The following is a 21,258-nucleotide window of genomic DNA, read 5'->3' as shown; positions in this document are numbered from 1 at the left end:
ATGAGAAATGAAATAGTTTTAATGGAACAGAAACTGATCTTCAGTGTTGGTGCAAAATGGGTAATAGTAACAAGCAAGCTACTTCTCTTGCCCAATTTGAATGGGAAAGATTTCTGTTGGAATATAAAATGAGCTGTTGATTCACCAATTTTGAATTGCTGTTAATTACCAATTTCCCAGTTTTTTAAAATCTGTACTAAGGAGAGACAAAGGGCCACATAGAATCCCTAATCACTCTGTAGGACATACAACCACAAGGGTCGTGAATCTGTAGAAGTCAATACAGTGGATGCCAGGGTAGTGAATAAATTTAGACAAGATAGATTTTTGATTAGTATGAGTTTATGGGTTTACAGGCAAGAAAAGAGAGTTGCGATGAAATCAGTCATAATCATATTAAATGGAGCAGGCTTGAAGGGCTGAATTGCCTATTCCTGCTCCGAGTTGTTGTGTTCTAGCAATCAGTTTTTAGCTCCAAATGGCTGAATCCCATAACTGAATTTCATACTCGCTATCAATCTCTATGCTTGTGCTCAAAAAATAACAAAATGGTCAAGATGCTGAAGGATCTCAATTACTTGTAAATAGGCAGCTTATCATAAATGAATGAGTTCAGAAAGATAGCAAATTTGGAAAAAGTAGCAGCCTGCAGTTATTCCATTCACTTGATATCTTAGCTGCCCAGTAGTGTTTTGTTACTGATAGCAAAGGTACTAATAACTTACACCAACTGAATTCCTGTTCACGTCAGGCAGATAATGGTAGGAATTTCAAGTCCTCAAAATGCTTTGAGCTCTACACTGACAGGAAGGGGTGAGAGTTCCATTCCCTATTCTCTGTCTGGTATTTAAATCTAACAGAGAGCTAAAAACTTTTCCCTTAACTTGGAATAAATTAAGATAATGTATTGTCACAAGGACAAAATTCAAATAACTTGTCACAAGTTATTTGAAAATATCATGTTCCTTGGTAATAAAGAAGTTGAGTATTTCTGAAAAAGACACAATCAGATTCAGAATTTTTGGAAAATGAAAAAGACAAAACAATATAATCTAACTGTTTATATAATCTAACTGTTTAAATTAAAATTAAACAAACCAGTCTGTTACTTGTTAATTAGCATTTATGGGTGAATCCTCATGGCAACAACACTACTAATCAGAGTCCACTTGCCAACCAATCAGCATTAACCTTTCATGCAGCAACAATGTTGGTTTTCCTCTTGAATTGGTATTCTTGTAAAATGTCTTGGTAAATGCAATGTGTAAACGTTCAATGAACAGTGTCTTTTTTTAAGCAAAATTCAAAATGTCTTCTGGTGTGTTTTGTACTGTTGCAACAGTTAGATTATATTGTTTTGTCTTTTTCATTTTCCAAAAATTCTCTTACCGCATCTTAATGAAGCATTCTGAGTGTAAATGGGCAAGCATGCAATATGAGGATAAAAACAACTGCAGATGCTGGAAATCTGAATTAAAAACAGAAAGTCAGATAAACTCAGCATGCCTGGCAGATCTGTGGAAAAAGCAACAAAGATGATATTTTTGAGTCCCATGATTCTGAAGAAGACCAAAAATATGACCTCTGCTTCTCTCTCCAAGGATACTGCCAGACCTGCTGAGTTTCTCCAGTGCTTTCTGCTTCTATATGATGTTGAAGCTGAATGCTCATGAATATTTGAATGTCATTTGTGGCTTGCACTGAGATTTCTCATGTGCTGACAACTCGTAGTAAAGGGTGGGTATATTACTGTCAGGTGAGAACAAACAGAGATTCTACTCCAACAATTACTATCCACAAAGGATGCTTAAACACGCAGCTAACTTTCATATTGGAAGCTTAAATATAAGGAATAGTTAATCAGTGAAATTTCAGAAATTGTTAGCTCTTACAGACTTTAGTCCCAAAATGAGTCACTTGCTTCAGGTGAGAATTTGATTGATTTCATTCATTTATTGTCACGTGTACCTAAGTACAGTGAAAAGCTTTGTTTATGGGTGTACAGGCAGATCATAGTAAGCAAGGGCATACAGATCATAGGATGGGAAAAAAAACTTAGACGGAGGCATACAGGTTACATCACATAAGGCATGTGTTAGGCAAGACCAACATTAATAAAATCAGCATTATTTGAAGGTAGAGAGTCCAGTCATCGGTTTAATAATGGCAGGGAAGAAGCCGTCCTGAACATGCTGGTGCATGTGTTCAAGCTTCTATATCTTCTGCTTGATGGAAGAGGTTGTAGGAGAGCATTATCAGGGTGTGCTGGATCTTTGATGATGTTGACAGCCTTTCCGCGGCAGCAAGCTGGAGTCTATGAATTGAAGTTTGGCTTCCATGATGATCTGGCCAGTGCACACAACCTTCTACAGTTTCTTACAGTTCCGGGCAGAGCAGATGCCATTTATGCACCCTGACAGTATGGTTTCAATTGTGCATCTGTGAAAGCTAGTGAGAGTCCTTATGGATATGCCACATTTCCTGAGCTGCCTGAGGAAGAAGATGACAATTGGAAGTAAAGCATATAAAATATATTGATAATGTCCTAATGGACTTGACGATATGAGGCACAACAAGTTGGACCACCAATACTCTGCACTGAACAGTGGCACGAAACCTTTTATCTCGTCATTGTTTACTGGTAAGCCCTGGTCTCCATCATAGTGCTCAGATAGGTGCTATTCACCTGGCTTGAAACTGGAGAATGTAGGAAGGAAATTTAGATGGACAATGATCCAACTTTGCCTTGCTCATCAATTGGTGTGTTAGTTTAGCAGAAATGGATTGTAATTGCAAAGCATTAATGAACAGAAGTAGCAGTTGCACTGCATCATTCTCAACTGTTTATTGAAACAAAAGTTCATATATTCACTATGCTCATCTGCTACACATTAAAAATTCTGAGTAGTGAGAATAATCACTTTCTAAATACATTTAAAACTGCAAAATTCAGTATGAATGGTAAATCTTTCATCAGTGTGTCAATGTGAAATTGATACAGAGATTGCAATTTGGTAGTGTGGAATTTGTGTCATTCTTCATGTTTTACGGATCTTCTGACAAAGTTTAATAAGACTAGCAAGTGATCAGAAGATGCTTAAAAAATGAAGTCTCACTGAAGAGTTTCTGAATTTTTCAGCTTCTAATGTGTTACCAGCATCCTCCTCTGCCCCCATCACATTTTTAGACCTTATCTGCCAATGCAGGTAGATGTTAAATTTACTGACAGTACTTAAAGAGAATTTGCCCTTTCCTGCATCCTTGCTCCATGGCCTCAACTTATCTAAACAATTTAACTTTTATCCCATTTCAGTTTGTGAAACGACGCTGTTTACAAATTGGCTCATCAATTTGTCTGTAAAACAATGATGACAATTTTGAAATTAATTGATCACAAAGATTCTATTCGAAAAATTGCATATATGAAGAGTACTATATAAAGACAATTTATTTCTTCCTAAATAAAAATATGAACTTTGTACAACTGATAGATTTGTGTGGAGGGATTGCCTGAAATGAAATTTGTATAGATGACACATATTCAAATCAAGGAAAGAAGTAATGAGTGTTGCCTTGGGTCAAGGTCTTGAATATGTCAAGATAGTTTAAATTAAGGCACACGGATGACAATAATGGAAACTTAAACTGTAGAGTCACTGGCTTAGATAAATACGTATTTAATATATTATAAGAAGTGACAGGAACTGAGTCGCATTTTCTTGCTTCCAATCTTTTTGAGTGTTTTCCTCGATAATTAACAATCATAGTGAAGAAAGTATTACTCAAAAGAAGTTCCATCACTCAAACTAATATGTGGACAAACTACTTAGGTATTTTATTGTTTTATATAATTAAGTTATGAATATGTGTGGCAACATGTTAATTTTCAAGTTACAGTTATGAATGTCACAGCCAGGCATTTGCTTAGTATTGACATATTGAGAAAAAAGAATTTTGAATTCTGGTAGGAGTGCTTGATTGAGCAAAAGGGAAAAAACTGGCTGAGGAGAAAATACACATTTTTTTCTAGAAAAAGGCAATTATATCAGACGGTCATTGAATCCTTGGTAACAAATACTACGTCACTAAATTTATTTACTCTCCAAAGTCCTTGAATGTACAGCCATCACACAATTTGCATGCCAATACTTCTTGGAATGCCTATATTTGAAAGTCACTGATCCATTTCCATCCCTTCCTCTGATCAAAGTCCAAATTGGCCATCTATGCAACTGTGACAGTATCATGTCATTCCTCCTCCTGCTTGATATGTCTGCACTGTTGACCAAACTATACTTCTGAAATTCCTCTCCACCCTCATTCATCTTGCTGGTTCTGTATTCTCACAATCTTAAGATGTAGGAGCAGAAGTAGATTTTTGAGTCTGCTCTGCCATTCATTGAGATTAAGGTTTGTCTGATAAACCTCAACATCACTTTTATCCCTTTGCCATAACCCTTGATTACTTTTTAAGAATTTGTCTATCTTAGTGTTTAATATACTTATCAAACCAACCTCTACAGTTCTCTGTGATAAAGAACATGGAACATAGAACAGTGCAGCACAGTACAGATCCTTCACCCCTCAATGTTGGGCCAGCCTTCTATCTAAATCTAAGATCATACTAATCTATATTCTCTTCATTGTGCTAATATCCTTGTGCCTATCCAAGAGTCGCTTAAATTTGCCTAATGTATCTGACTCTACTGCCACTGCTGGCAGTGCATTCCATGTACCTACCACTCTCTGAGCAAAGAACAGACCTCTGACATCTCCCCTAAACCTTCCTCCAGTTACCTGAAAATAATTCCCCCTCGTGATAGACATTTCCACCATGGAAAAAGTCTGGCTATCCACTCTATCTATGTCTCTCAACATTTTGTACAACTCTATCAAGTCACGTGGGCAGCACGGTGGCTCAGCAGTTAGCACTGCTGCCTCACAGCACCAGGGTCCCAGGTTCGATTCCAGCCTTGGGTGACTGTCTGTGTGGAATTTGCTCATTCTCCCCATGTTTGCGTGGGTTTCCTCTGGGTGCTCCGGTTTCCTCCACAGTCCAAAGATGTGCAGGTCAGGTGAATTGGCCATGCAAAATTGCCCATAGTGTTAGGTGCATTAGCTAGAGAGAGGTGGGACTGGATGGTTTGCTCTTCGGAGGGTCAGTATGGACTTGTTGGGCTGAAGGGCCTGTTTCCACACTGTAGGGAATCTAATCACCTCTCAGCCATCTTCGTGCCAATGAAAAAAGCTTGCTTCCTCAACATTTCTTCATAGGAGATGTCCTCCAGTCCAGACACATCCTGGCAAATCTCCTCTGCATGCTCTGTAAAACTTCCACATCTTTCCTATAATAAGGCAACCAGAACTGAACACAAAATTCCAAGTGTGGTCTAATCAGAACTCTATAGAGCTGCAGCATAACCTCGCAGCTCTTTAACTCATTCCTCCTGCTACTGAAAGACAACACACCATACGTCTTCTTAAAAACTGTATCAACCTGGGTGGCAACTTTGAGGAATCTATAGACATCGACCCCAAGATCCCTCTGTTCCTGCACACTGCCATGAGTCCTGCTTTTAACCTTGTATTCTGCATTCAAATTTGATCTTCCAAATTAAATCACTTCATACTTTTCCAGGTTGAACTCTGCCATTTATCAGCCTAGTTCTGCATCCTGTCAATGTCTCCTTGCAACCTACAACAGCCCTCCATGTTATCCACAACTCCACCAACCTTCGTGTCATCAGCACATTTACTAACCCACCCTTCCACTTCCTCATCCAGATTGTAGAGATTAACTACTCTCTGATAGAACATAGAACATAGAACAATACAGCGCATAACAGGCCCTTCGACCCTCGATGTTGCACCAACCTGTGAACTAATCAAAGCCCACTCCCCTACACATTCCCATCATCATCTATATGCTTATCCAAGGACTGTTTAAATGACCCTAATGTGGCTGAGTTAACTACATGGGCAGGCAGGGCATTCCACACCCTTACCACTCTCTGAGTAAAAAACCTGCCTCTAACATCTCTTAAATATATCACCCTTCAATTTGCAGCTGTGTCCCTTTGTACAAACCAATGTCATCATCTGAGGAAAAAGACTCTCACTGTCCACCCTATTTAATCCTCTGATCATCTTGCATGTCTCTACTAAATGCCCTCTTCGCCTTCTTCTCTCCAGTGAGAACAGACCCAAGTCCCTCAGCCTTTCCTTGTAAGACCTTCCCTCCAGACCGGGCAACATCCTGGTAAATCTCCTCTGCACCTTTTCCAATGCTTCCACATCCTTCCTGTAATGCAGCAACCAGAACTCTACATAATATTCCAAGTGAGGCGGCACTAGCATTTTGTACAGGTGCAGCATGGCATCACAGCTCTGGAATTCAATCCCTCTACCAATAAAACTTAATACACCGTATGCCTTCTTAACAGCACTATCAACCTGGGTGACAACTTTCAGGGATCTATGCACATGGACACCAAGATCCCTCTGCACATTCACACTACCAAGAATCTTTCCATTGACGCAGTATTCTGCTTTTCTGTTATTCTTCTCAAAGTGAATCACCTCACACTTAGCTACATTGAACTCCATTTGCCACCTCTCAGAACAATTCTGCAGTTTATCCAAGTCCCCCTGCAACCTGTAACATTCTTCCACACTGTCCACTACTCCACCGACTTTAGTGTCGTCTGCAAACTTACTAACCCTTTCACCTATGCCAGCATCCAAGCCATTTATGAAAATGACAAACAGCAGTGGTCCCACAACAGATCTTTGTAGCACACCACTAGTAACCGGACTCCAGGCTGAAAATATTCCATTAACCACCACTCACTGCCTTCTTACAGAAAGCCAGTTTTTAATCCAAACTGCGACATCACCCTCAATCCTATGCCTCTGCATTTTCTCCAAAAGCCTACCATGTGTAACCTTATCAGAGGCTTTACTGAAGTCCATGTACACCATGTCAACTGCCCTACCCTCATCCACATGCTTGGTTACCTTCTCAAAAAGCTCAATGAGGTTTGTGAGACACGACCTGCCCTTGACGAAACCGTATTGACTATCTGCAATCAAATTGTTGGCTTGCTCGATGATTGTAAATCCTATCTCTTATAATCCTTTCTCAAAACTTTTCCTCCAACAAACATAAGGCTCACTGGTCTACAATTACCTGGGTCATCTCTACTGCCTTTCTTGAACAAGGGCACAACATTTGCAATCCTCCAGTCCTCTGGTACTAAACCTGTAGACAATGACAACTCAATGATCAAGGCCAAAGTCTCCACCATCTCCTCCCTAACTTCCCAGAGAATCCTCAAATAAATCCCATCCAGCCCAGGGGATTAATCTACTTTCATACCTTCCAGAATTGAGAACACCTCCTCCTTACTAACCTGAATCCTTTCTAGTCTAATAGCCCAAATCTCAGTGTTCTCCTCTACAATAGTCTCCTTTTCTTGAGTGAAAACTGATGAGAAATATTCATTTAGCACCTCTCCAAAAACAACTTCCCATGTTTATCTTGGACTTTTAATCCTCACATACCTATAGAAAGCTTTAGGGATCTTTTTTATTCTACCTGCTAAAGACTGCTCCTGCCCCCTTCTTGCTCTTCTTAACTCTCTTTCAATCCTTCCTAGCTAATCTTTAACTCTTCATCGCCGCATCTGAACCATCTTGTCTCAACGTCACATAAGCCTCCCTCTTCCGCTTAACAAGAGATACAATTTCTTCAGTAAACCACGGTTCCCTTACCTTATCACTTCTTCCCTGTCTGACAGGAACATGCCTATCAAGGACATGCAATATCTGTTCCTTAAACCAGTTCCACATTTCGATTGTCTCCATTCCCTGCATTTTTCTACCCTATTCTATGCCTCCTAAGTACTTCCTAATCGCATTATAATTGCCCTTCCCCCATCGATAACTCTTACCCTGTGGCATGTAACTATCCCTTTCCATCACTAAATTAAACTCTCTCTCTTTCTCTCTCTCTCTCTCTCTCCAAAGTGCTCACCCACCACTAAATCAAACACCTGGCCTGGTTCAGTTACCAAGTACCAGATCCAGTGTGGCTCCCCTCTTGTCGAACCTTTAACATTCTGCGTCAGGCAACCTTCCTGCACACATTGGAAAAAAATGGATCCACCCAACATACTGGAGTTATAGCATTTCCAATCAATGTTGAGGAAGTTAAAGTCCCCCATAATGACCGACTTGCTCCTTTCACTTCAACCCAGAATCATTTTGCCAGTCCTCTCCTCCACATCCCTGGAACTTTGCAGAGGCCTGTAAAAAACTCCCAGCAGTGTGATATCTCCTCTCCTGGTTCTAACCGCAGTCCTTACCACCTCAGTAGATGTGTCCTCATCAAAAGTTCTTTCAACCACCATGATACTGTCCTTGACTAACAAAGCCACACCTCCCCCTCTTTTACCACCTTCCCTGTTCTTGAGGAAAGTTCTAAATCCTGGAATCTGCAACATCCATTCCTGACCCTGCTCTATCCATGTCTCTGAAATGGCCACAACATCGAAGTCACAGTTACCTATCCATGCTGTAAGCTCACCTACCTTATTCCGGATACTCCTGGCGTTGAAGTAGACACACTTCAATGTAGCTTGCTATCTGTCAGCACACTCCTGTAACCATGAAATTCAGTCCATATTCTCCCTATTCACATTCTCCTGTGCACTGGAACTGCACCACAGGTTCCCATCCCCCTGCTGAGCCTGTTTAAATCCACCCGAATAGCACTAGCAAATATCCCACCCAGGATATTAGTACCCCTCTGGTTCAAGTGAAGACCATCCTGTGTGTAGAGGTCCCACCTTCCCCAGAATGAGCCCCACTTAACCATATATCTGAAACCCTCCCTCCTGCACCATCCCTGCAGCCACGTATTCAGCTGATATCTCTCCCTGTTCCTCACCTTCCTATCTCGTGGCACGGGTAACAAACTAGAGATAACAACTCTGTCTATTCTAGCTCTCACCATCCACCCTAACTCCCTGAAATCCTGCCTTACACCCCTATCTCTCTTTCTACCTATGTCATTGGTACCTATGTGGACCATGACTTGGGGCTGGTCACCCTGTCCCTTCAGGACCCCAAAGACATGATCCGAGACATCACGGAGCCTGGCACCTGGGAGGCAACATAACAACCATGAGTCTCTTTTGTTCCCAACAAACCTTCTATCTGACCCTGTAAATATTGAGTCCCCAATGCCTAACACTCTCCTCCTTTCCCCCTCTTCCCTTCTGTGCAACAGGGGCAGACTCTGTGCCAGAGACCTGCACCCTAATGAATGCCCCGGTGTGTCACTCCCCGCAACAGTATTCAAAATGGTATACTTGTTTTTCAAGGGAACGACCACAGGGGATCCCTGCACTGACTGTTTTTTCCTCCTTCAAACAGTTACCCAGCTTTCTTCGTGCCTAAGAGTAACTACATTCCTTTAACTCTTATCTATCACAGACTCTGCCTCCTGAATGATAGAAGAAATTATTTCTCATCTCTCACTTAAATGGGTGACCACTGATTCTGGGATTATGCTCTCTGGTCCCCTTGGCTCTACCACATGGGAAAACAACCTCCATGCATATTTTTTTAAAATTCATTTGTAGGATGTGGGCTTTTCTGTATGGCCAGAATATATTGCCAATCCCTAGTTGACCTTGAGAAAGTGATGGTGAGGTACCTTCATGAACTGCTGCAGTTCATCTGCTTTGGGTTGACCCACAATGCCATTAGAGAGGGAATTTCTGGATTTTGACAGTGAAGGAACAGCAGCATATTTCCAAGTCAGGATGGTGAGTCACTTGGAAAGGAACTGCAGTTGGTGGTGCCCTTGACTTTCTAGATGGAAGTGATTGTGGGTATGGAAGTGCTGTCAGAGGATCTTTGGTGAATTTCTGTAGTGTAATTGTGGACAGTACAGCTGATGCTACTGAGTGTTGGTGGTGAAGCAAGCGGATGTCTTGCCAATCAAGACGGCTGCTTTATCCTCGATGCATCTAACCTGCCAAGTCCCCAAAGAATCTTGTATGTTTCAATAAGGTTGTTTCTCATTCTTCTAAACTGAAATGAGTATAGGGCCAACCTACTCCACCTCACCTTTTAAGAAAATCCTTCCATACCTGGGGTGAATCTGGTGAACCTTGTCTGGAATGCCATGATTCAAGAACCCCCAACTCCCTTTGTGATGTCACTTTCTGTAGTTTTTCTCCATTTAAACAATGTTCAGCGTTTCTATTCTTCCTGCAAAAGTGCATAACCTCGCACTTCCCCACTTATATTTCAGCTGTCAATTTTTTGTCCAATCATTCAACCTGTCTATATCCCCCTGCAGACTCTTGTGCCATTCTTACCCCTTGCCTTTCCACCTATTATTCTGTTGTCCACAAATTTGGCTATAATACATTCACTTCTTTCATCCAAGTCATACTATCTTTTATAAATAATTGTGGCCTAAACAATAATACCTGTGACATTCTACAAGGTACAGATTGCCATCCTGAAAATGCCCCCATTATCCCAAATGTCAGCCTTCTATTTACTAGCCTATCCATTATCCAATCTAATTTAGTACCTCCAATACAGTCAGTTCTGCTATAACACGGCAGGTCCATTCTCATGCAATCCCATGTTACCAGAAAATAATGTAATAGCAGCACCATTTAAACCAATGGGGCCAGAATCGCACTATAACCAATACATGCTTTAAAACTTTGCAGTTTAGAAACAATGGCCCCAATTCATCAATCATGTTCAAGCAAATTCATATTAACAAAACATGTGTTATCGCAGAACGACCTGTACCATGGGCTTTTATCATATAAGGTAGTTAATGTATGATACTTTATCAAATGTATTCTGGAAATCCAGAAATATTACACCCACTGTTTCCTCTTTATCTATTTTGCTTGTTACTTCCTTAAAGAATGCTAATAAATTTGTCAAGTATGATTTCCCTTTCATGAAATCATGCTGACTGTGCTTGATTATACAATGTATTTCTAAATGCTCTGGTTAACATGCTTTATTTTAGACTTACTTTCCTAATGGCAGATCTTAAGTTAAGTAACCAATAGTCACCTGTTTTTTGTCTGCTTTTCTTTTCAAAAATGAGTGTCTCATTGACAGTTTTATAGTCCACTAGAACTTTTCCAGGATCTAAAAATTTTGGGGGGCAATTACTACCAGTGCATCCATTATCTCGGTAGCTATCTCGATGCATTCCATAACGTCCAGGGATCATGTGGGTTTTCAGCCTCATTAGTTTCCCGAGCATAGTTTTGCTGGAGATACTCTGTATTTATTTCCTCTCTCACTTTTGATCCTTGATTATTTAGTATCATTGGAATGTATTAGTATCTTCTATACTGAAGACTAATCCAAAGTATTCATTCATCTTTTCAGCCATTTCATGGTTCCAATTATTATTTCCTCAGCCTCATTCTATAAGGAATTTATGTTCATGTTGAGTGAGGATTAGAATTGATAATGCACTTGGTTGGATTCTTATCCATTCAGGCATGGTCAGATAAACATTTAAAAATGCTTCTCTTCCTGCTCTTTGATCATCTCCATTGTGTTCCTCGATGATCTAAACTTTCTTTCCAAATGTCTCCTTTATATACTGTCCTTTAATTATCCTATGCACAAATATAGCATTGGTTTCCATATGACCTTTGATGGCACTCAGCTCGACCTCACCACCAATTCTCTCAATCCCTTCTCTATCTTAATGTAATGTGTTGTTCAGCACCTGGTATTCAATGTGCCAAAAAATAATGCAGCCAAATAATGATAAGACTAAAGCCACTACCATTGGATCCCAGCAAAAAACTCCATTTCTTTCCCACTGAAATCAGTCACCTCCCTTGAGACTGTCTGAGGCCAAACCAGATAGCTCACAATCTTTCTTTCATAGTTGAGTCCAGTATATTTTACACATCCATGCAATCTCTAAAACTGTCTCCCTTCATGCCAATAATATGACCCAATTCTAAACCTGCTTAAGCTCATCTGGTGCTAAAATTCGCCATGCACATGTTACCTCTTTATTTGACTATTTCAAAGTCAACTAGGAGAAAGTGAGGACTGTAGATGCTGGAGATCAGAGCTGAAAAATGTGTTGCTGGAAAAGCGCAGCAGTTCAGGCAGCATCCAAGGAGCAGGAGAATTCACGTTTTGGGCATAAGCCCTTCTTCAGGAAGGGCTTATGCCCAAAACGTGAATTCTCCTGCTCCTTGGATGCTGCCTGAACTGCTGCGCTTTTCCAGCAACACATTTTTCAGCTCTGATCTCCAGCATCTACAGTCCTCACTTTCTCCTAGTTGACTTTGAAATAGTCAAATAAAGAGGTAACATGTGCATGGCGAATTTTAGCACCAGATGAGCTTAAGCAGGTTTAGAATTGGGTCATATTATTGGCATGAAGGGAGACAGTTTTAGAGATTGCATGGATGTGTAAAATATACTGGACTCAACTATGAAAGAAAGATTGTGAGCTATCTGGTTTGGCCTCAGACAGTCTCAAGGGAGGTGACTGATTTCAGTGGGAAAGAAATGGAGTTTTTCAGGAAGGGCTTATGGCCGAAACGTCGATTCTCCTGCTCCTTGGATGTTGCCTGACCTGCTGTGCTTTTCCAGCAACACATTTTTCAGCTATTTCAAAGTCAGGTGAGCACCAGATATGAGAACTGCTTCTTATCTTCTGTTATCAGATTTATGAATGGACCTCTCATAAATTGGATCTTTCTTTGCACCCTGTCTGTAGCTGCAACACTATATCCTACATTCTGTTCTATTACACTGATATACTTATGTAAGGTATGATTTGTCTGAATAGCACACGAAACAATACTTTTCATTCTATCTCACTAATTACCTCTGCAATTGCTGTTCTACATAGTATTCTATTTAAGCAATACCTAGAATTCAATATTTTCTCACCTGACCAGACATTTCCACTTCAATCAGGATCTGAAAAAATATGATGTCAATCAAAAAATTAGATTTGCCACATCAGGAAAAAGAAAAATCTGATTTGGTGCGTAAGGTTTTAACAACTAGATGAATATCTCGCTAGTGAGCAGTGAGTGACTTAGTTCTGCATATTAACATCTAATTACTTCATAATCTTACCTCATTTATATGCAGCTTGCTACTTTCCCAGGCAGTGAAAAGAAACTAGATGGCCACAGTTCCTGACCTGAAACCCTGAGGGGGTACCTGGCAACTACAACTCATCTGTGTCTTCTCCAGGTGTCTACTTTGGGAAGCATTCCCAAACACCTCAGGGTACACTCTGTGGGTAGCAAAGGCCTGCAGCTTTAATCCATGGAAGTTGGCATTGGAAATGCGCCAGCCTCACCACACCTTCATGGTATATTTTTCACTCACACACAGCAGTTCAGCTCTTTGATTCTGCACTTCAGAGCTCACAAACATATTTTATTGCAGTGCTGCTGTCAGGGGGTTTTGCAGACAGGAATAGACACCCATTTCATGAATTAGAACAGGGTGCATCTCAGGGCTCTGAGCTTGCTTTATTAACTTTCAGTCACTTTGCCCTTACAGGAATGCTCATAGCATTGATGTTTTGCCTCACCTTACCTCACCTCACATTTTTCTGCATTGCCACCTCATTTAGCAGTCAAACGTTGAGAGTACTTCTGTCTAGCCTTGCCTTTTAGTGCAGATACAAATACAGGCAGCTTATCATGTTTGCTGTCAATGATTAGTCGAGGAAGCTGATAGGTTGATATACATTAATGTCATATCTATAGCATGAAAACCAAATGGGCCATGTCTCAAAATCTAAGGAGATATTCCTCAGTCAGGGGGACTGTCATCAGCCAGGGGATATTGACACAGTGAGTAAAGTGCAGCATCTGATTTCAGTCCAGAGGTTTGGATAAAGTCAGTTAGCCACTTGGGGCATTCAGCTTCTGGAGTTCCGGTTTTTGTACTGTGTAAGTCCACAGAAATTGGTGAGAAACACGTGCTTTTGAAAACTCAGGATCAACAGAAACCTCCAGTAGAAGTGGAGCAGTCTCTATACGCAGAGCTTACAGTGAAAAGTGCTCTCACGATGTGGCAAAATTGCAGGAAACCCGCAGCCATTCATCTTCCATACAATATCATGAAGATGAGAGAGGGGCAGTGGTTCTATACTCTGTATGGAGGTGGGTATCGGAACACCATGACATAATGATGCCTCGCATATCTGCAATGCGATGCTTTCTTCCACAAGGGACATTGCAATCTGTAAAATGTCTCCTCAACATGAGATTCCCATGCTTGTCAGGTCTTGAGGTTTGCTGCAGTACAATACAGTTGTACAAAATAGTTTGGATGCTTTCGTCCAGATTGCTGGAGGTTGCAGTGAAGATGAGTGATAGATGGTAAGGAACTGTGAGAGCCAGGCTTGTACCCATTTGAAAAATGAGAATGTTCATCAGAAGGGACATCACATTCATCAACTTATGGTGCAGTATCGTTGAATACAGCAAAGCTAGCAGCATTTGTCCAGCAAATATTTTCAATGGAACTATGTTGCATACTGTCGTCTGTCATTGATTGTAAATGTTTTGATACTGCAGAGACCAGCATACCCTCTTTAATCATCACTGCAAATTCAGCTTCCTGGTCTGTTTGTTTTTTTTTTTGCTTTTTCTGTTGCTTCATTAAGGTCAAGCTTAGAAACTAGCAAAAGCTTTCACAGCACTGGATGCTCTCTCATTCAATCAGCGTGTTTCCAGCTGGCACAGGACCTATAGAAATAATAGCTGTTCAGCAGTCGTGGCTGGTATATTGTGTGGTGAAAATGTGGCTAGCTTTACAGGCTTAATCCTTTTTGTGCAGCTAATTTGATCATGGAACTGTTGATGAAAAGTGAACATGAATTTATAATGTGATAGCTGAAAATGTGTTGCTGGAAAAGCGCAGCAGGTCAGGCAGCATCCAAAGAACAGGAGAATCGACATTTCAGGCTTAAGCCCTTCTTCAGGAATGCCTGAAACATCGATTCTCCTGTTCCTTGGATGCTGCCTGACCTGCTGCGCTTTTCCAGCAACACATTTTCAGCTCTGATCTCCAGCATCTGCAGCCTTCACTTTCTCCTTTATAATGTGATAACCTATTTGCAATGAAGTTTTAGCCATGGCACTTATGTCCCGTCTTGATATTTTCCTTTTCCTTCAACTTGCATTATGTTTAGGTGCAGTCCCAGGATCTGCAGCTGGAGTGGTGGGAATCTGGCCTATGGTGGAGCCTGCTGGCCTTGGAATTTTAGCCAGGTGACCCTTGGGGCATTTGTAGCTCAAGGGTCCATGCATGCTGAGAGTGTCCTGACAAGATAAGGAATACCCTTCTTGGTTAGGTGTCCACAGTGTTGAGGGTTGCAGCAAGATAGAAGTGGAGAGTCCTCTGGAATGTCCTGATGAAACATGTGATGGCCTGAATGTGGTTCCTTCTCCAGCTAGGCACTTCCTGATGTCACCCTGTCTGTGAATGAAAAAAGAGAACTTGGAATATGGTCAAAATCCTTCATTCCCTTATCACAAATCTTCCTATTGTTCAGTAAAGTTAAGTTTTCACTGCTTTTTGGCTTTGAGCAAGTTGATGTTATTCAGTTGACTACATCATATAAAGAGGAAAGCACGCATTATTCCTCAAAAGTGAGAAGTGTTAATTTTTTGATGAATCCACATAGGTTTACTATCTATATTTTATAATGAATCTCAACATTCCTTTGAGTTTTTAGTGACATTTACCCCCGTGCCATGCAGCATTCTTCAGAAGGTTAGCGTTTTTAAAATTTACTTGCATAACATGGGCATTGCTGTCTGGGCCAGCAGTTATTGCCCAATCCTCGTGGCCCTTGAGAAGGTAGTGGTGAGCTGCCTTCCTGATCTGCTCCAGCCCATGTGCTGCAGATTGACGCACATTGCCATTAGGGATGGAATTCAAGGATTTTGACCAAAGAATACTGAATGAAATCGATATGTTTCTAAATCAGGATGGTGAGTGATTTGGAGGAAAACTTGCAGGTGATGGTGTTTCCATGTATCTCCTGCCCTTGTCCTTCTTAGCACTCACGGTGATTTTGGAAGGTGCTGTCTCAGGATGCTTGGTGAATTCCTGCAGTGCATCTTGTTAGTAGTACACACTGCTGCGACTGAATGTTGGTGATGAAGGTCATGATGTTTGTGGATGTGGCACCATTCACACAGGCCATTTGTCCTGTTAGTTTCAAGCTTTTTGAGTGTAGTTCAGGCTACATTCATCCAGGGAGGTGGGGAGTATTCCATCAGACCCCCTGACTTGTGCTTTATAGATGGTGGGCAGGCTGTGGGGAGTCAAGAGATGTATTACTCGCTGCAATACTCCTAGCTTCTGACTTGGTCTTGTAGCCACTGAATTTATATATCTAGTCCAATTGAGTTTCTGGGTGAATGGTAACCCCCAGGATGTTGACAGTAGGGATTTCAATGATGATAACACCATTGAATGTCAGTGAGCCGTGGTTAGGTTTTCTCTTATTGGAGATGTCATTGCCTGGCTTTCATCATCTCCAATCAGGAAAAGCTTCATTCTCGTCAATCAAGTAGTAATATTAGACAATACAATGACGCTTAACTTGGCATCAAGTATGAAATGAGTTAGATGACTGTTAACTTGTATGAACTCTGTTATATCTGGTTCAAATGAGTAATTTATTACCCATAAGAATAGGAGAGTCATGATAAGCAGAGAAGGTTTATAAATGAACACTTAATAGTTAGTTACTTTACATGAGAGTCTCTTGTGAGATCTGAGATTTAAGAGTAAGTACACATTGCTACGTTGACTTTTACACTGAACTTGCAACTGGAACTGGAACTGAATTAGAATTAGAACTGGCTAACTTCTCCCAGGAATAGTCGTTTATTTCCTGATAGGTGGAACTTTTTGCATGATGTTAGTTACCACTTTGAGTTTATGATTGTTTTATGCAACAATCTGTTGTCTTCAGATTGTGATCATTGTGTTCATGTGAGTTTTATTTTACAGATGTAGACTACATTAAAGCATCTCCAGATCTGGAAGATGGTTTACCTACCTGGGCTCCCAGGTTTGGATCACAGCATGTTGAAAACTTAGAACCCGATGAGTACCAGTCTAACATCTACATGGGAGGCACTCCAGTCATGCTGTCCAGCAAACAGGAGCAAGTTGTCAAGCAGGATGGGCAGCATTCTGCCTCGTCGACTAAAAAGAAGAAGAAGCGCACTAAACGATCAGAAAAGCGAGAAAGCAAATCTACCAAGGAGGAACCAGAAAATGAGTAATGCCAATTGCCATGGCAAGCTAGTAACTCTCAGTAACCAGGTCAGATCACAAGTTAGGCACAAGGGTTCTTAAATTCAATTTAATGTCACATTTGTAAAAGGTATTGTTGTGTGTCCACAAATCTTAATTTGTTTGACTTGGATGTTTTATAATTCTAGTTAAAGTGTTTTATTTAGCATTGCTCCACTTCTTATGTCAAACAGTTTTAATTTCTTCTCTGTTCAACTGTAACCACATGAAAGTCAACAGCAAAAGCAATGTAAAAAAACAATCTGCTAACATACGGTCTAAGCCAACACCTTTTTGTGAAATATGTATTATTAATTTTTACACCCTTAGTGTCGTATCTCAAGGTCTGACCACGGAACAGTTTAACTGTACTATACATGTTTAAAGTGAAAAATTATATATGATGTCAGTGAATATTGATTAAATCTTGAAATAACCAGCTGAGGAAACAATCAAAATTCACCTGAGATGAGTGAAAACAAATGTACGCAAAATCTGAAAGCTGTGTTAAGCAGTGCTTATTTCCAGTGCCAATGCATAAAGAGTTTTATTCCACAGGAATCTGAATGAAACAGTTCGTGAATCAATGCATGTCATGCCAAACTAGTGGCTGCAATTTCTCCATGTCTCAATAAACTGTGACTTGGATTGAAGAACAGCATGTATTTGCCATTACTTTTGTGGTATTTAAACATCTGACAGTTAGAGATATTTTCCTCTCTATATAAAGTTAGAGAGAATAATCTGACTGAATTATTATGAAAACTTGGAAACAAAATGAATGAAATTTCTTTAAGTACACATTCAGAGCAAAATGCACCTTTGTGTATCTGACAGAATGGGGGAGAAACAGTAAGCTGGCTTCAGCTACTCGCTTTAGCTAGGTTAGTCTGTTATTGCTTAATATTCATTTGAAGCATTTTGTACATTATTGACATTGGAAATCATAAAAATACTTCAATTTTGTCCCCATCACCTGTGGCCAACTATGCATTTTTGTTACATTTGTACCAAAGGTGGCTTTCTTTCTCAATCACTTCTAATGTAACCTTTTATGCTTAGTTTATTTTCAGATGTATTCTGTTTTTGCATGTGTAAGTAAATGTGATCCGGACAATCTTTACCATGTATGTGTTTTTAATGACTAATTATTTTAATTCTGTAGTGTTAAAGCTTTCTGCATACAGATGAGTGTCTTAGCTAAAGTAGCTCTTTATTCAGTCCTCAATATCGGTGCATCTACAATTTTGTCACACTGTTTGCAACTATGTGAGAAAAGAATTCAGCCTTATGGAGCTGAATGCAAATTCCTAGCTGGTGTTTTTGTTCAACAACAAAACCCTTAAAGTAAGTAAACATCTCAGGCCACAAACAGGCACTTTATCGGAGCTGACACAAGCCAAAGAAGGAGAAATTAGGAGGGTTAGATAAAAGCGTGTTAACAACATAGGTTTTAAGGAAGACCTGAGCAGTGACAGATATTGAGATATTGAGCATTTTAGGAAACAAACTGCATAGCTTAGAGTTATGGCAGTTGAAACTATGAATCATTAGTTGTAGGATTTGAGTGAACAGTGCAGAAAAGGCCAGAGGCCAGTTGTTCCAACTGTTATGGGACTAGAAAATGTCAGATAAATAGAGAGAGTGAGAACATGTAGGGATTTGAATACAACATAGAGGATTTTAAAATTGAAGCACTGTTGGATCAATAACCTAATTAGATCAGCATTCACAAGAATCACGGATGAATAAGACTGGTTAGTCTGTAAGCATCAGAATTTTTAATTAAGTGAAGTACATCTTCTCCAAATCATGCTTCATTCATCTTTTATGGGTACAAAATGTAGTTTATTTAAGATTAGCAGAAATATTTTCTAATATAAGCAACATCCACAAAACAAAACACAGTTAAAAGTTTTTGTATTAACACAGTCAAGTCAACTCCCTGGGAATTCAATTACACCGCAAAATGTTACGTGCTGTATTGACCAGATGCCATCTCACTTCTCTTCTGTTTCCATGAACAAGCCAGTTATGTAGGAAATTGTGACATTTTCCAAGTAGTCCCATGAATGGGTGCAGAGCACAATTTTATTGGTTGCCATTTTGCAAGAATCCTGTTCCCTTCATAAAAGTATATGAAATGGGAATGTGTGTAAGCTGCATAGTCCTTAAATTCGACTCCACTATTCAATAAAATAATGATTGACCTTTTACTTCAATCCTATCCTCTGCACAATCCATTTAGAGTCTCCATTCAATTCTCCCAAAATATTCACTAATAATATTCAACCTTTTATTACATGTTTACTATAACATGAAATTGAGAAGATTATCTCTAATTCATATTAAAGCAAAATATTGCGGATGCTGGATATCTAAAACAAATACAGAGAATGTTGGAGAAAATCAGCAGATCTGGTAGCATCTGTGCGGAGAGAAAGGCTTTGAAATGCCTTAATTAATAGTACTGCTTACTGAATCAATGGACAGACAAAATGGAGGAAAAACAGAAACTATAATGCCTTCTTAAAACTTAGAGATGTTGTGCATGCACAATTTCAGCACATCATAATGCTTTATCATGCATTTCTGAGTTTCTCTTGAGTATTGAAATAAAAACTATAATAACAACTTATATTTATATGGAATTTTTAACATAGTAAAAAATAGCAAGGCATTTCACAGGACTGTTATCGGCAACATGTAACACTAGCCGCTTATGGATATTTTCTGAAACTTATTAAAGAAAGATAAATTGGTAAAGAAGTGGAAAGGCTTAATGAGTGAATTCCAGAGTCTGAAGCTAAGGCAACTGAGCACATTGCCATCTTTCAAATCAAAAATGCACAACGCCACAGAGATTTGAAAACCAGAGTAAGAATTTTGGAAAATTGGGAGTTATAGGTTCTGGGAAGCCATGCAGATCAATGAACAGAACAACAATAAGTTAACCAGACCTAAGAATATAATAAATAGGAGCAGGGGTAGACCATGAAGATGCACAATCAAACTTGAAAGGGTTCAGAAAACCCTTCCAGGGTTGGAGGATTTGAGCTATAGGGCAAGGCTGAACAGGCTGGGGCTGTTTTCCCTGGAGCGTCAGAGGATGAGGGGTGACCTAAGAGGTTTACAAAATTATGAGGGGCATGGATAGGGTAAATTGGCAAAGTCTTATCCTTGGGGTCAAGGAGTCCAAAACTAGAGGGCATAGGTTTAGGATGAGAGGGGAAAGATATAAGAGAGACCTAAGGGGCAACCTTTTCACGCAGAGGGTGGTATGTGTATGGAATGAGCTGCCAGAGGAAATGGTGGAGGCTGGTACAATTGCAACATTTAAGAGGCATTTGGATGGGCATATGAATAGGAAGGGTTTGGAGAGATATGGGCCAGGTGCTGGCAGGTGGGACTAGATTGGGTTGGAATATCTGGTCGGCATGAACGGGTTGGACCAAAGGGTCTGTTTCCATGCTGTACATCTCTATGACTCTATAACTCCAGTCACCATGGGGCGGCACAGTGGCTCAGTGGTTAGCACTGCTGCCTCACAGCACCCAGAGACCCGGTGTTGATTCCAGCCTTGGATGACTGTCTGTGTTGTGTTTGCACATTCTCCCCATGTCTGCACGGGTTTCCTCCAGGTGCTCTGCTTTCTTCCCACAGTCCAAAGATATACAGATGAGGTGAATTGGCCTTGCTAAATTGCCCATAGTGTTCCAGGATGTGTAGGTTAGGTGCATTGGTCTGGGGTAAATGTAGGGTAGTGGAATGGGTCTGGGTGGGTTACTCTTCGGAGGGTCAGTGTAAATTTGTTGGGCTGAAGGGCCTGTTTCCACATTGTAGGGATTCCAGATGTAATATCATACAAGTTAGGATAGGAACAAT

The 21,258-nt window shown here is 40.3% G+C and overlaps 1 protein-coding gene across 5 annotated transcripts in view; it reads left to right on the top strand.

The window, feature by feature from the left end:
• LOC122556968 (protocadherin gamma-C5-like) overlaps positions 1-18,501 on the top strand; it is a 274,931-nt gene extending 256,430 nt beyond the window's left edge. For all 5 annotated transcript variants that reach the window (XM_087995086.1, XM_087995085.1, XM_087995088.1 and 2 more), the window contains exon 4: positions 17,086-18,501. In XM_087995086.1, coding sequence (XP_087851212.1) covers positions 17,086-17,363 — 278 coding nt within the window. In that variant the 3' untranslated portion in view covers positions 17,364-18,501. The remainder of the gene's footprint in view (positions 1-17,085) is intronic.
• The last annotated feature ends 2,757 nt before the right edge of the window (positions 18,502-21,258 follow it).

Source organism: Chiloscyllium plagiosum, unplaced genomic scaffold, assembly GCF_037043375.1.
Source record: "Chiloscyllium plagiosum isolate Xiang-an unplaced genomic scaffold, Cpla_swu_hap1 HiC_scaffold_16, whole genome shotgun sequence".
In the NCBI taxonomy this organism is placed as follows: Eukaryota; Metazoa; Chordata; class Chondrichthyes; order Orectolobiformes; family Hemiscylliidae; genus Chiloscyllium; species Chiloscyllium plagiosum.
This window is presented reverse-complemented; position numbering and strand designations above follow the sequence as displayed.